Consider the following 15,100-nt stretch of genomic DNA (forward strand, 5'->3'; position numbering starts at 1 on the left):
AATTCTCTTTGAAAGTGTCCTGATGATGACCTTTTTTTATACTGAAGTCTGGTGGCGGTGTGGTGTATTTTTCCTCACAGCTTCTTCCTTTCCATCGATCCTCCCCAGGTCCCGAGGAGCTTTCTAAGTTTTGTCGGGTGTTCGCCTCTCAGCTGATGTTCAGGATGGTTGAGCACCACCTGTGGCTGTCGCTGTGGGAGCGTCCTGCCCACAGCCGTTTCACCAGGGCTCAGAGGGTCACGTGCAGCGCCCTCCTGCTGCACCTCTACCTGGCGCTGGGGGCTCTGTGGTACGGGGCTGTCGGCACCGAGGGCCACAGGTAGGATGGCTTACAGGCCTCAAATCATTTCATGGCAGAAAATTTATATATATATAACAAACATCACATAATGTAGTTACTACTATTGTTATATGACATTCCTATAAATGAACATACCTTTTTAATGTTCTTCTAATTATTATACAAACCAGTAACACTTTCTATGACACCTTTTCTTTATAATGCATTATGAACAAAAATATATACTACACTTTTAATGTTTTTTAACTATAATCATAACATATTATTAAGCATTTTATAATAATTAATAAGGTATCAGTAAGTCTCATAATACTATTATGATTCTCATAGCTTTAATGCATTATAATCATTGTATAATGCATTATAATCACTGTTATAATGCATTATAGTGTGACTATTGGGTGCTTTAAGTGAAGTGATGAAATTCCCTGTTGAAATAACCTAACCTTGCCTCAGGTGTTTCTCACTGAAGGAAAAAAAATCAGCTGTACACGTAGAAATTTAATTAATTTCATTTCACCATTCTTTAATTGCTAGGGTTAAGATTAATGTATCATAGTGCACTATGATCCTTGCAAAAAAAACACAATGTAATTAAATGGCCAGCAATTATTGAAGTATTATAATTCTTCATCTTACAAGTCATTATAAAATGCTTTATAATATGCTATGATTATTGTTATAAATCATCAATCATCAATATTTATGAGTGCTTTTAATTATAGTTATACAGTGCTATAAGCAGATTATAACACACATTATAAGAATGTTTATAAGGTATTATAGACATGGGCATCATAGAAAGTGTTGCCATAATATTGTCATGGCATTAAATTTGAGATTTTGCAGATATAAACCAGTCTGTCAGTAGATTCTGCAGAGCTGACAGGATAACACTCAGTTCTGTCCCTTTGCCACAAGTGGACCAGTATCAGCCCAGCTGCTAGTCAACATGGAGACGGTTGCCGTGGGGATGACTGTTGCGATACTGGTGTTTCCTCTCCAGTGTTTCCTCTGTTTCCTGTTTAGAAAAGCTCACAGTCAGGTAACTTAAAACAGCTTAAAGATGCTTTACTTTACTGCAACATCAGACTATTGAAAGAACTCCTGCTCTCAAATGACCTGAATCATGTTGGATATGACTTCATCTGACCAGAGGTGTGGACTCAAGCTCAAAGATTCAAAAGTCGCCTTTATTTAAGATGAGAAGCAATTCAATCAACTAATGGGGTCCAAAATGAACACCCACTAAACGGATATGGAAATGTTTGTTCTAAAACAGTCATGAAATTAAAAAAAAAATTGTGCATTCAGGTACAACTTGTAAACAATGAAATCTACATCTCTTTGTACAGCAAAGCATGTGGAACCTGACAAGGACTTCATTTTGCAGTCTGGTGCAAACCGACAAACTCCGAAATCTGTGCCCAAGTGGCCACAAAGTTTGTTTAAAACAGGAGAGGTTCTATATTTTTCTTATTTTCCTTTGTGGGAATACATAGGCCATCTGACATTACTTTCATGGTCATACATTAAAGACTTTCAAAATAAAATCATTACAACATCCCTATATTGTGCACACATTTTGCCTGGTAAAAAATATGCTTTGCTGATGAGTCAAAAAGTTAATTTTGGACACAAATGCTTTTCATTCCCAGCAAGTCGACACTTAATTCCTCAGATCAACTTTGTATTAATCCAGCAGCATCCAATCAAGTAAGTAGTGAGCAGCAAAGAACAAACAAAGAGCTGAGACTTACAAAACAATGTCTTGGTCCCGCCTCTGAGTTTGACAATTTGTGTTCATTTTACAAAAGTAAGTAGATGGAGTATTGGTGGGGTCGGCTGCTGTCTGCTCGTGCCGTCAGTTTTCAGTGACTGATTAGAGGTCATTACAGTGATGTATTTGACGTACGTCTTATCTTTGCTTGTCAAACAGTCTTATCTCAGTATGGAAACAATTCAAGCAAGTGTTTCCTATTTATCTTAATGTACACTCAGTGGTGCTCAGGCAGCAGGTGTGTGTGTGTGTGTGTGCGTGCGTGTGTGTGTGTGTGTGTGTGTGTGTGTCTCAGGTAGCCGTGGACATGTCCGTTCCTCCTTCTCCTGTCTGTCACTCTGTGGAGATGGACGTCTACCTCGGCCAGTCAGGGCTCTCCGGCCCTTCTTTCCTGTCTCTGCCAGACTCCTCCGGCCCAGTCAGGGACAGTCCTTCATCTGTGCGAGCACACACACACACACACACACACACACACACACACACACACACACAGACACACATAATTAATTACTGTTTGCCTCCTGTTTAATTAAGTGTCCTTCTGGTTTCTGTAGTTACTGGAGAGCAAAGCGTTTGACTCCAGTATTCTGGATTTCTGGGCTGCGTCTGGCTTGGCTCCCCAGACAGATGGAGCGTGTCAAGAGGAGGGCATGGGGACATGGCCATCCTGCGACAGCCTCCTCAATCTTCCGTTGGGCCCGTGCCTCACCGAGACGACCTCGGCCCCTGACACCCGCGGGGCTTCACCTGCCCTCGGCCCGATACGTCAGCTGAGGAGAAAAAAGGCCCTGATGCAGCTCCGCCTGGCCTCACCCTCCTCCACTGACTCACCGAGTGCTCTTCTCTCCCCCCTTTCAAAAGACGTTTCCAGTTGTCACCAATCCCACGCTGCACTAGACAAAAAAGTCTCCACCATTAACTCCAACTTAGCGCAAGCTCATAACCACAATCTGACAACACTTCTGTCGCTGTCTGGTGAGAAACTGTTCAGATAAATTAAGAAATTCAAATATTCACTGAAGGGAAATCAGGGCTTATTAACCGCTTACATCCTAAAAGCCATCTCCAGCCATCAGTGATTATAAAGTGAATATTGTAGGGTTGCTCTTGAAAATATTTGGAATCGTCAACTTTAAATCATGCAGGTTACCTATAATGTGTACTGCCTAAAAAGGAAATTATAGCATTTAATTACAGCAACAGTCTCAGAGGAGGAAATATGTGGATAGATTCAGTGTGTCTACAAGTCTGATTGTGTATTTTTTGTACTCGATACCAGAGGAGGATCTGCTGATGTCTATAGCAGCAGCAGCAGAGGACACAGCAGATATAACTAACAGCAACTCAGACAGCGGCCGGGACTCCCCTAGAACCACCTCCTCGCTCTCAAACACGTAAGGATCGCTTCTGTCAGTCATGCAAATGACATTTTATGCACCTCTGTGTTGAATACTCTCCTGTGATTTTGTGGATTTTAGGCGGAGCACCTCCTGCAGCAGCTGGTCAGAGCAGAGCGATGACAAGTCTCTGTATGGTGCAGAGATCCACAAGCCAGATCCACAGTCCGTAGATGGGGCGGGACTCTACAAGTGTCCCTCTGTGCTATCTGTAGACTCAGTGGCCAGCACCTTTCTGCCGAGCCCTTCTCCTGACTCCACACGCTCCTCCTCCACCACGCGCATAGGTACTACACCAGTTTTTTTGTCAGATGAACCCACACAGCCCTGTTGCATAACTCAAGTACCCCTTCATCCAATTTAATGGTTTGGAACTGAATTTTAAACTGGATGTTATTTAATACTATTGATTATATAAAAGCGGATATAGTTACAATAATGTTTTGATGCAATCAAATTGTCAGTGTGTCGGCTAATTTGGAAGGAAAGTTTCAACCATGGATCTATTTCAGCTGTAGATTCAGTACCTTTATCTATCTGATTCAAACATTTATCCTAGCTCACTATTTGTCACTAGATGATTTGTCATTTGCAGTGGTGGACAATAGTGAAGTACATTTACTTGAGTACTGTACTTAAGTACATTTTTGTGTATCTGTACTTTACTTGAGTATTTGTTTTTTTTGGAAACTTATGACTTTCACTCCACTACATTTCAAAGACAAATATTGTACTTTTGACTCCACTACATTTCTAGGAAGGTTGTTGTTACTTTTCGACTGAGCTTTGAAGTCAGCTGTTGGTGTTTTTTTCTTTTCTAAAATGCAATTGGTCACATGCTGTGTTCCTCACAAAAGAAAACCAATCATAGTAGCTCCTCTCAAATGGGATTGATGTAAAGTGGAAATACGTCATCCAGGCGCTCTATGTAACAAGAACACGCAAACTCTCCCTCTTTCATTCAAACAAAAAGCGGTAATGGTAACAGCAGGAGAAAGACAAAATTAAATCTCAAGATGTTATAATTATTAATTAAAGTTGGATTGTTTTATTGGGGTGAAAAATACAGCATAATTCATGTATATATACTGCCTCTGAGGACAGAAAGAAATCTCAGTTATTTAACAGACTTGGAGAACTCCAAATCTAATGTTATGATGTGATTTTATTACAGTTACATCAGAAAATGACAATAACTGTCCCTTTTCTTTTTGATTGTATTTCTATGGTAAAGTTTTTATAGGTGTTTCTATAGGCTTTGTGTAGCAGAGTGGTTCTACAAGCAAGTCAGTGCATCATTAGATGGTTTCAGAGAGTTACAAGCTTCTGTAAATGCATCATGAAAACAAAACAGCATGTATTGATATTAGAAAAAGTACTTTGTAATTTGTACTTTTGAATACTTAAGTATTTTTGAAAAACATGTACTTCTGAATACTTAAGTATTTTTAAAACCAAGTACTCAAGTACTTTAACTCAAGTAAAATTTTGACTGAGCAACTTTTACTTGTAGTTGAGTAATATTTGACCAGGAGTATCTATACTTTGACTCAAGTACTGGGGTTGAGTACTTTGTCCACCACTGGTCATTTGTCTGTCAATCGCTCATCATCAGAAATGCAGACAGCACATGTGAAAGACAAATGCCTATAAAGAAAAGTTCTCAACGGAGACAACATGGAAATATATCACAACATTGAAATTGGTTCATGATTGCAATCCTTTGCCAGACACGTTATCTCAGCTGACACTATGTCAGCGCTGGAGACACATGATCAAAGGATTACGTTACTCATTTTGGCAGGAGAGTGAAGCAAATCCACCAGCCATTTGTACATTTTGCCATATTTGTGCTGGTGGCTGGTGCTAATTTTGTGCCCTAACTGTCAGTAAGGATGTTCAGCATAACAACACAGGAACTAACAACTCGCTGAAGAGTCTGCAGAGGAGGGCAATAAATACACCATAAAGATGTGTAAAGTTACTTTATTAGTAAAACTATGCAAACATTCTACCCTTATTCAGCCGCCACCCAAACCATTCCGTGTTTCATAGCAATGTTGGCCTTGCTTTATAACTAATTAGTCATGCTTTTAATATATATATAGTAGCTGAACTACTTTGCCATCTTTCCATATTTTCCATGGCAACTGCATGTTAATAACCCTGTGGTACAATTACAGGTTGGGAAACACTATACTAGACAACAGGATAAAAATATCCTGTAAATACCAGATTGGCATCTTTTCTGGTGATCTGGTGTGATTAGTACTGATATCTGTTGCTCGATCCTAGGTGTTGCTCGAGGTCAGCCCAGCTGGCTGCTCCCTCCCTGGGCACTGTGTGTGATTTATCCCCTGGTGGCTGTGCTGCTGGGAGCCTGCCTGGCTGTAGTCGGTCTCTACGGCAGCTTCTTTTCCAGAACGGTGGTCCTCATGTGGTTGGTATCAGCTCTCTCCGCCTTTCTCACCTCTGCTCTGCTGCTCGAACCTCTGAAGGTGAGCTGGATCGTGTCGTCTAATTAACTCGCTTCTTAGCTCTTTGGGGGATAATTCCTTTGATGTGCGTCTCCGTCTTTCTTGCTCAGGTGTGTGTGCAGACCTTGATCTACACAGCACTGTGGAGGCCTGTGGACCCAGAGGTGGAGGACCAGCTAGCTCAGGAGACCACCGTGGTGAGGGCATTTGGAGAGCATGGCGGGAAAGTTCGACCACCATGTGGCTACGGGCTGCTACAGGCTAAAGAGGAGGCCCGCAAAGTCCGAGCTCTCCGGTCACTAATGAGGGTAAGAAAAAAATAGAATTCAGTGGCAATTATTCTCCAGCAGAATCTCATTTTTTATTAATTATGTTCTGCATCTTTTCTGCAGCACTGTGTGTGCCAGCTGTTATTCCTGTTGCTGGTGTTGATGGTGAACTACCAGAACAGCGTGGAGCAGCGGCAGGGCAGGCTGCTGCACTCTGCTGTCAGACGTCGTCTTCACTCGGCACCCTTGGGAGTCCCTAATCTCATCTCACTCAGAGAGTAAAGACACTCAAAAAGTCAAAACACTTTACCATTACCTAATGCAGACAGTGTGATCTGGGGAGCATGGGGCTTGTTCTACTAAACATTTTATCTTGACATATTTTGACTAATCTGGTCTTCGTTAGGTGCTCAAAACTAAAAATTCCATACACATAACTACTCTCGTGTCATATAACAGCCCTAATACAATCTTTAGTTGATCAAGAATTATATTGAATAATATGTGCTACTGTATAGACCAAAAACTCTGTCCTCTTTATAAAGCAAAAAAGTTTTTGGTCTTCACTAACAAATGCTTTTGTGCCATTACAACGTCCCTGTACAGCAAAGGGTCTAATGTCTTATTACTATACACCATTAAAGCTCAATAACTTCTGAGTCTGAATAAATAGGGCTAATTTATCATCTTTTTTTCTTTTTATATAAACAAAAAAAAATCTCAATCCAGTTCCCTTGCGTGGTTAACACATGCTCAAGACATTTTCATAGTTTGTTCTAAGTCATAAAATATCATCTGTAAATAGTCTTCTCATGAATTTTAAAACTGTTATGTGTCTTTAAAAAAAGTTTTAACAAGTGGCTAAATGAGACTACAGAGGTTGTCTGGGACATTAAATATTAAACACTAGTCACTTAGTGGTGGTGATGTTAAAGTCAAGTGACTGTGGTGTATGTTGGTGTTTTCTTATAGTCATGAAAGTGGTGTTCATTTTCAAGATTAACTTGCTGAACAAAACTTGTCAGTATCATAAACTTTTTTTTGCGACAGAGCTTCTTTTCTGCACTAATCCGAAGGAAAAATCCCACTGGCTTTTTGTGGAGGGAACCTAAGTGATGCTAAGTTCCAGGCTGATGATTTAACTCATAAATGCATTAAAAATTCTCTGACACGCATGATGTTATCCTGCTTATCATGAACTTATTTTCAAGTTTCCAGTGTCATATGTGGTATGATACCTACAGAGAAAAAAGTTAGAACGTCTCCTGATGTTGTGCATCATGCATCTGTATATATCTGCTTTTTTACATATACACACAATCCCAAGCTTACATTGATTCTCTCTTCATCCAGCTGGTCAGATGCAGAGCAGTGGATCACCCACACCTTGGTGCCACACCTACACCAAAACCCCACACTGCGCCTTGTTGGATTGCCACGGCTGCAGCACACACATACCCTCGGTCCTCTGGAGAGCGTCCCCCTGGGAAACAGCAGTGTAACAACACAGCAGCTCCTAGCTGACCTGCACATGGCAGACTGGAAAAACAAACAGTAAGTGGATTCGTTACGGCCATGTGACTTCATCTCCAAGACATGCTGAGCGTGTATTTATTAATACCTTCAGTTCTTCAGTTGTTGATTCCTCTGAGAGCGAGAAAAGATTGAAATACTTTTTTTGAAAATAATGAGCCGTGCCACCCCATTAAAACTTTCCAAAAAACAAGACAATGCAACTTTTTTCCCTCTGGGAACACATGGAGCAATAAGAGATGATGATTTTCTTATGTAGATTACCAAACTAGTTTGCATATTTTGCATGAGACACTGAATCTTATGATGTGATCTCTTTTGGGTGTAGTATCAAACAGATTTCTGTTGCATCATCTTAACCCTATGTGTTTTATCATAAATTCTACACTTTTAGAGATATATATGAGTACTATATAAATTTTCCATGCATTACAATATTCAGTCACCATTCATTAAAGGAGAAATCTGTAATATATTAAATGGCCACACTATGACATCAGAGATCAAGGAAACATGCTAAATTGAAATTCTCCCTTGCTACAGCCACGATGTCCTCATTTGAAATTTCTGTTCTGCTTGTAGCTTGTGTTATTGTCTGCCCATTTCATTTTAATTAGAGTTCAAATTAATGCCAGATGTTCTAACTGTATATTTTTATCCCATTTTTATCCCAGGTTTAAAGCTCTTTCCATTGACTTCACACACTACCACAGAGAGTCTACTTTATTTGTGTGTGTGTCCATACGACTAAAGTTGGCTCAGATGCACAGAGTCACCCCCGTTCTCTCCATCCATCCACTCCTCATCCCTCCATCAATCTCTGGCCTGGACCTGCAGGGGGCACTCACGGTAACAAACATTGTAATCCTTTCAAATACATATTTGTGCAAAGGATTAAAAAATAATTTCAGTGATAAAATCCACTCGCTTTATACTGCAGGTTCTTCTGCTAATCTCCGCTCTCCTCATCTTGTCCGGAGAACTGTGGTCCATGGCTACTGAGCGTGCCCAATATCTGCATCAGTGCAGACACTGGTTCCAGCTCGTCCTGGCCTTGTTGTCCCTGGCAACGGCTATCCTGCAGCTTTGCTTCCTGTCCCAGGCCACTGCATGTGTTTCGAAGGTAAGAAGCAAAAACTGTTAAGATCTGATTGGACTCATTAGGCTAACATGTGGCAAAGACCTGCTCAGTTGACATTCCTGCTGAAGGTAATCTCAATGGATCAGAACAGCCTTATTTGCCTTGTGTCCTTGCACTTAAATTAAGCAGATTTTGAGGCAAATGCTACAATGTACATGCAACTGTAACCTTATATCCATTACTGATAGAAGAAGAAGTAGTAGAAGTAGTGAGTTAATGTATACAGTTACATAAAATAATCAATAACAGTCAAGTAAAGTACAAGTACCTCAAAATTGTACCTAACTACTGTACTCAGGTAAATGTATTTCAGCACATTCCATCACTGACATTAAATAATTATAATTGCATAGAAAAAGATAGCATTTATTAAAAACAAAACAATTAGAGTTAAAATGGACTCTTCTGTGTGTTGCTTTGACGACCCTACAATAACCTGTGTGTGCCATTTAGCTTAAGTCCCACCCAGACAGCTTCGTCGACTTCCACAGTTCTGCCCTCCTGGCACAGAGGTGTTCTCAGTGTGCGGCTATCCTGCTCACTCTACTTGTTCTAAAGGTAAATGACAGCTCTGGTTCATTGTTATACAATGTTATATTGGTCCACAGCTTCTCAAGTTAAGTCATTTCCATTACTGTGTGTTCCAGCTGCTGGGAACCTTGAGGTTTGTGCGGAGGTGGGTGGTGTTAGGCAGAGTGCTGCAGAGAGCCTGGAGGGAGCTGTGGGCTCTGACTGTCCTACTGCTGCTGCTGCTGCTGCTCTGCGCTCACCTTGGAAACATGGTACGAGAAGAAAAGTTCAGCTGACTCGAGTATTCATTAAGAAGAAATGTATTTAAGATGTCGCTGTCTTCGTTTCAGCTTTTCTCCCGGTCTGTGGAAGGTTTCCTGTCAATACGTCAGGCAGGCGTCTCTGTGCTGTCCATCCTTCGTGGCCGGATGGCTCTTCAAAGACTATGCAGGGTCCACCCAGCCCTGGGCCCTTTCTATGGGCTACTTCTCATAGGGGGAGGTGTCTGGCTCTTGGCCAGGCTGTGTGGAGCTGTTCTTATTCATACATACAGGTACATGATGTATGTGTTGTAGTATGGCAGCATGGATATGTAGATAAAAATCCCAGCACTTCAGTGTCAAAAGTTTGATGTAACCAAAACTTCCAGTGTCCAACTTTGTCTGACTTGACAGCTTCCTAAATGTACTAAAATCTTGGAGGTTTACACGAGAAATTTTGCACTGGTGGCATGTTTCAAATAAGACAATGTTCTTTTGCAATATTGTTTTTAGTTTGGTGGTGTTGCTCCTAAACAAGTGTGAGGAAACTCGACACAGGCTGTCCCTGAGTTCACAACCCCCCTGGCAGAGCTAGTGGTTGAAAACATTTAATAAAAATGAAGTATTAAAAATCCATGTACAGCTAGATGTTAACACAGGAGGAGGCTTGGGAGATGGAGGGCATTAGAATTCTGAAAGCGGGCAACAGTGTAGCAGGGAGGATGCAGAGGTTAGCACTGATATATACTGACTGGATGAGTGCCATATATTTATATTCATGAACATATAGGATTGATCATGTGACTAAAATATGACCTTTCTGCCTGCCTGAACTACTCCCAGGCAAAAGTAGAGAGTGGCTCACACAGAGCCATAAAAGTTTCAGCACGTACAATCTACAGCAATATATTAGCAGAATATGACAGAAATGGAATATAATATTCATAAATATGCTTTCATTAGTGTATGACAACAAGAACTGTTCTGTACTCAAGTTATCTTGGAATGAGCCCTTAATATCTACAGAGGCTGCGGGTCCACTTCCATGTTGCACCACCATGTTTCTAGCTCAGAATGAACTGACCAAACACTGGCTCAAGAGAGCCTGTTATGTTTTGTGTAGTGTCCTACATCCTTGGAAGGGGAGGGTGAGGTGAGTTGTTGCCATCTGAAGGCTCAGGGCTGCATGCCCCTAAATCCTACACACCTGTCCTTTAAAAGGTGTCCATGCCATGCAAGAAGCACTATACAGTTCTTCAGACATGTTCTTCAGAAGAGCAAGAGAAACTGTTACAGTCATGCTAGCAGCTCTGTGAAGCTATACTTAGGCACAGCGGTTATTTGAGCAAAATATGTCTGACAAAGTCATACTAATATGCTCACAATGACTGGGCTAATATGCTTATTTTTGGCAGGTATAATGTTATATGTTAATATGTTCACCAGTTAAGTTTAGCATGTTCTATGCTAGCATACTAATTAACACTAAACACACAAGGCTTATTAAACAAATCTGTAAACTCATGTTTCAATTGCTCAGGCAGGTATGCCTGACCATTCTCCCTTTCAGAGAAATTTCCACAGGTTTTGTGACTTCAAACGTTTTGAGTGCAACGTGGCAGGCTCGAGAAACTCTAAATAAAATCATAAAACTTGGCAGTGCTGATCAAATATGAACCCAGATATTGTTACTGCATTGCCTATTTCCACCTCAAATGTTTTCAAAAACATGTTACTACGATGTACTTTTTAGCTGTAATTTCAAAACCAGGCCATCATGTTTTTTCCTGCTCAAAATTGGACCAAGCCCGCTTGCATGTGTCACTCAGTGCCACATCCCGCATTTCATTTTTCTGATTGGTTATAGGACATGTTTTGTTTCTCTTTCATTGTAGGTCTGTCCAATTGTATCTAAAGGTATTTTGGTCTGTGCAACCTGATAATGTCCCTTTGAAATCGAAATAGATCTAAGAGATTCCAAACTGTTTTGCATTTGCAAATTTTTTGGTGATGCCAGGCTACAGGCTTATGAGAATGTCATTTGTTTTGCAGGTATTTCATGCTGTCACTTGAAGACGAAAAGAAAAGTATTTCAGTGTGGACCAAACTTTCCGATATTGCCATTCCTAGCAGCTCATACATGATGTTAATTTTACCAATAAATATCCTGCATTCAAAGTGCGATTGCTACTGGCGCTTCAAAATTTACCCTAGAAGAGTGCCACAAGAATTTCTTAAGGGTAAATATTGCATCAAGTAGGTTCCGTTGCAAATTATTGTTGTGTCTTTCAGGGCAGAGCAGGCTGAGCTGTACCATCCAGCCATTGAACCACAGGATTATGAGATGGTAGAGTTCTTCATCAAGAGACTCAAGCTGTGGATGGGACTCATTAAAACTAAAGAGGTAGGTAGCGCATTAGTTGATGCAATTCATCGGAAGAACTCAGTAAATGAGAAACTTCCACAGTCAATACATGCTGGTGATTCCAGATATTTCCTTTCCCTTCTAGTTCAGGCACAGGGTGAAGTTCGAAGGCATGGACATCCCTCCTTCTAGGTCCTCGCAGGAATCCCGTCTCTCCACCCTGTCATCCACCCTCCCCTCTTCCCACTCTCCTTCCCTGTCTTCCTCATTTTCATCCCCCCGCCCCCTGTCTTCGACTCTCTCTATGAGGTCTGAGGACTCATCAGTGTCCGAGCCCGGGTTCGATGTCCAGCCATACCTGGATCGCCTTGGGCCCTGTGTCAGTGCACTGCTATCTCGCTTTGATCAGGTCAATCAGGTTACTGAGGACATTCACAACCTTGAAATAAAACTGGAAGAGGCTCAGACAAGAAGAAGGAAGAGGTGGATCAGTCATGAGGACGAAGGTGCAGAGAGACTTGGAGAGTCAGCAAAGCTCAAGGTACTAGAAGGAGAAAGCAAGGAAACAGTAAACATTAGACAAAGGAGGACAGGTCTTCTTTACCCCAAGCCACGAGTGTCCCTTCCCACATCATTTTCTTTCACTCCCCCCACACTTCACTACTCTGCTGCATCGGTCTGCATCTTTCCCCGTACACGTAGCACCTACTCTGAGTCTGAAGTACTGGTCCAGACTCAAGCATCTAGCAACAACCATACTTCTGAAGCAGCCAAGCTTGGTTTGTATCCTGCAGGATCTCCTGGATTTGGCGGGTTCCCCAGGAGAAGAGCCTGGCACTCTGGGAGCTCTCATTCAGCTGATGCAGCTCAGAGGATCTTCCTGACCCAAGGTGGAATTATTCCATGTGGCAATGGACGAGAAAGTTTCACATTCGCCAACACCAGACCCAGGAGCGAAGAAGGGGTAAGGAGGCAAATCGGTGATGGAGTCCCTGTGAAGAGGAAGGCTTGGATCTCTGAAGGGCCTGAGACTGAGCAAGACTAACAATGTGTTTACACAGGAAGTGAACTTAGTTAATAGATCCTACCCTCAGTGGATCAGTGTAGAGACTCTTTCTGTACCTCTGTCATAGTTTGCAGTGACAATGGTTCCTTCTTTGGCAGTGAATAATGTAACACTGGTTTCATGTAGTTTGCTAGAAAGAGCTATTCAGGTAACATTGAAGGGCTGCTGATTTTGCACATCAGGACCAATTTCCTTGTCATGTGAAGTACTATTCAGCATGTAGCTTCAAATAGTATAATGTCTCCTGTGGTCCTGGTCAAGTTTTGTCAGGTCTGCGAAAATAGCATCAAATTATTTCATTAGGGGTATCTCAGTTTGGCTCTGGAGACCACTGATGTTTAAAACAAAGCCTGTTTAAACCAGGGGTGTGAAAGATGTGGGCATTTATCAGTCTGTTAGAGTCGAGTGAAAATGGCTGTTGCCACTGTCTTACAATAATAATGTCACGCTTTGCTACTTGACCCATTTAAATGGAGCTACATCTTGGGCTCCATAGCATTGATTCAGACCATTCTGGTAAGTCCTATAACTTCATGGAAGTACAGTACTAAATGTCTGAAATACCATTTAAGATTCCTCTATAAAACAAAACTAATGCAACACTTAAGAGGAACACCATTTATGGACTGAAACTGTCCTTCAACCTTCTTAAGTCTTCAAGTCTTCCAAAGAACAACAGCCAGGAAGCTTTGAGTAGCAGTAATAAACTTTCAAATTTCTCACAACCTATTTCACATAGAAACAGAGATTCTAGAGCACTATGCTTGCACATAAAACATTAAATGAATTAGTCCGTCAAATTAACTTTTCAGTCCCTTCTCTGCTTTATTAATGCACGCGTTCTTTCAAAATAAAGTTGCATGCTAAACAGAGTGTGGGAATTTCCTGTACTACAAAATAATTAACCACTATCCAGTGCACACACATGCAAAGAAATATGAGCAAGTTATATTTCTAACCCTCCTAATTATTTAAGTCAAAGCAGAGAGACAGGCACTGGTAAACCAGGTCATTCTACTGTGAGTGACGACAGAGAGAAGAGGCGAATAATGAATGTATATTTGTTCGAACTGAGTCAAGTTTTCACTTGTGTATACTTATTTGTACATCATATTGCCTGCCTTTGTTCCTTACAGTGTTACATGCATATAATTTTGTAAGAGACTCAGAAGAAAAAAAGAAGACAAATTACCATATGGTCTGAAAGTGTTTGTTTCATTTCTTCAAAGATTATATTTATAACAGGAAAATGTGTCCTACTATAACAGCTGTGTGTGCTGTTTTTATCACTGTGATTAGTTTAAACGATAATACAGCTCTTGGAATATTATTACCTATCTAAAGGAAAAGACCTTGATAAAAGAGTAAATACATGATAACATAGCAGCAAACACTGTTACTGCTGAGACCCACTTGCAAGGTGATTATCTATTGTGTTAGTTTAACATTTAATTAATGCAATTAAATACAATTAAATGTGTGAGTTACTTCACTTTAATGTACATGGACAATGTGTTCAAATTTTGATAAAGTTACAGTTACATTACAGTATAATACATTATAGATGTACTTGAAAAATATGGCCAGTGCACAAAAGAAGAAAAACATTCTTCTAAAACAAAGAATATAAATTATAAAGTACAGTAGTACAGTAAGAGGTATGCATGTGCAAAGGCAAATGTTTAATCTAATTGTTTGTGTGCATAAGAAAATAAAGAATATCTGAACAAACAATTAATAAACCTAACAACAGATATTATGTTAGTTTAAACAATTTCACCATATTTGGTATTGAGGTAATCCAAAAGTAATGAAGGCACTTACTACATGAATTAGTAAGTGTACTGGAATATATTTTTGAAGTAACCTCATTCATATGTTCTAGAGCTGTGAATTTATTTTGAACCGTTGCTTTCTCTTTCATTGTTTAGCGCCTGGAACATAAACACAAATATTATAGTGCTTATGCAAGCTTTTTCCAAAATTTGTGTTCCTTCTTTT

At 40.5% G+C, this 15,100-nt stretch overlaps 1 protein-coding gene across 1 annotated transcript in view; it reads left to right on the forward strand.

The window, feature by feature from the left end:
• Window positions 1-14,260, forward strand: part of pkd1b (polycystic kidney disease 1b) — a 33,749-nt gene extending 19,489 nt beyond the window's left edge. The window contains exons 26-42 of the mRNA XM_084741528.1: window positions 109-319; window positions 1,223-1,346; window positions 2,377-2,520; window positions 2,636-3,056; window positions 3,361-3,475; window positions 3,560-3,765; window positions 5,774-5,976; window positions 6,066-6,263; window positions 6,348-6,502; window positions 7,578-7,778; window positions 8,432-8,606; window positions 8,698-8,880; window positions 9,352-9,456; window positions 9,546-9,680; window positions 9,759-9,961; window positions 11,961-12,072; window positions 12,179-14,260. Of these exons, the coding sequence (XP_084597654.1) occupies window positions 109-319; window positions 1,223-1,346; window positions 2,377-2,520; window positions 2,636-3,056; window positions 3,361-3,475; window positions 3,560-3,765; window positions 5,774-5,976; window positions 6,066-6,263; window positions 6,348-6,502; window positions 7,578-7,778; window positions 8,432-8,606; window positions 8,698-8,880; window positions 9,352-9,456; window positions 9,546-9,680; window positions 9,759-9,961; window positions 11,961-12,072; window positions 12,179-13,078 (3,791 nt within the window). The 3' untranslated portion in view covers window positions 13,079-14,260. The remainder of the gene's footprint in view (window positions 1-108; window positions 320-1,222; window positions 1,347-2,376; window positions 2,521-2,635; window positions 3,057-3,360; window positions 3,476-3,559; window positions 3,766-5,773; window positions 5,977-6,065; window positions 6,264-6,347; window positions 6,503-7,577; window positions 7,779-8,431; window positions 8,607-8,697; window positions 8,881-9,351; window positions 9,457-9,545; window positions 9,681-9,758; window positions 9,962-11,960; window positions 12,073-12,178) is intronic.
• Window positions 14,261-15,100: the final 840 nt, after the last annotated feature.

The sequence above is a fragment of the Lutjanus erythropterus genome, chromosome 17 (genome assembly GCF_056507025.1).
Source record: "Lutjanus erythropterus isolate fLutEry1 chromosome 17, fLutEry1.hap2, whole genome shotgun sequence".
NCBI classification, from domain to species: Eukaryota; Metazoa; Chordata; class Actinopteri; order Lutjaniformes; family Lutjanidae; genus Lutjanus; species Lutjanus erythropterus.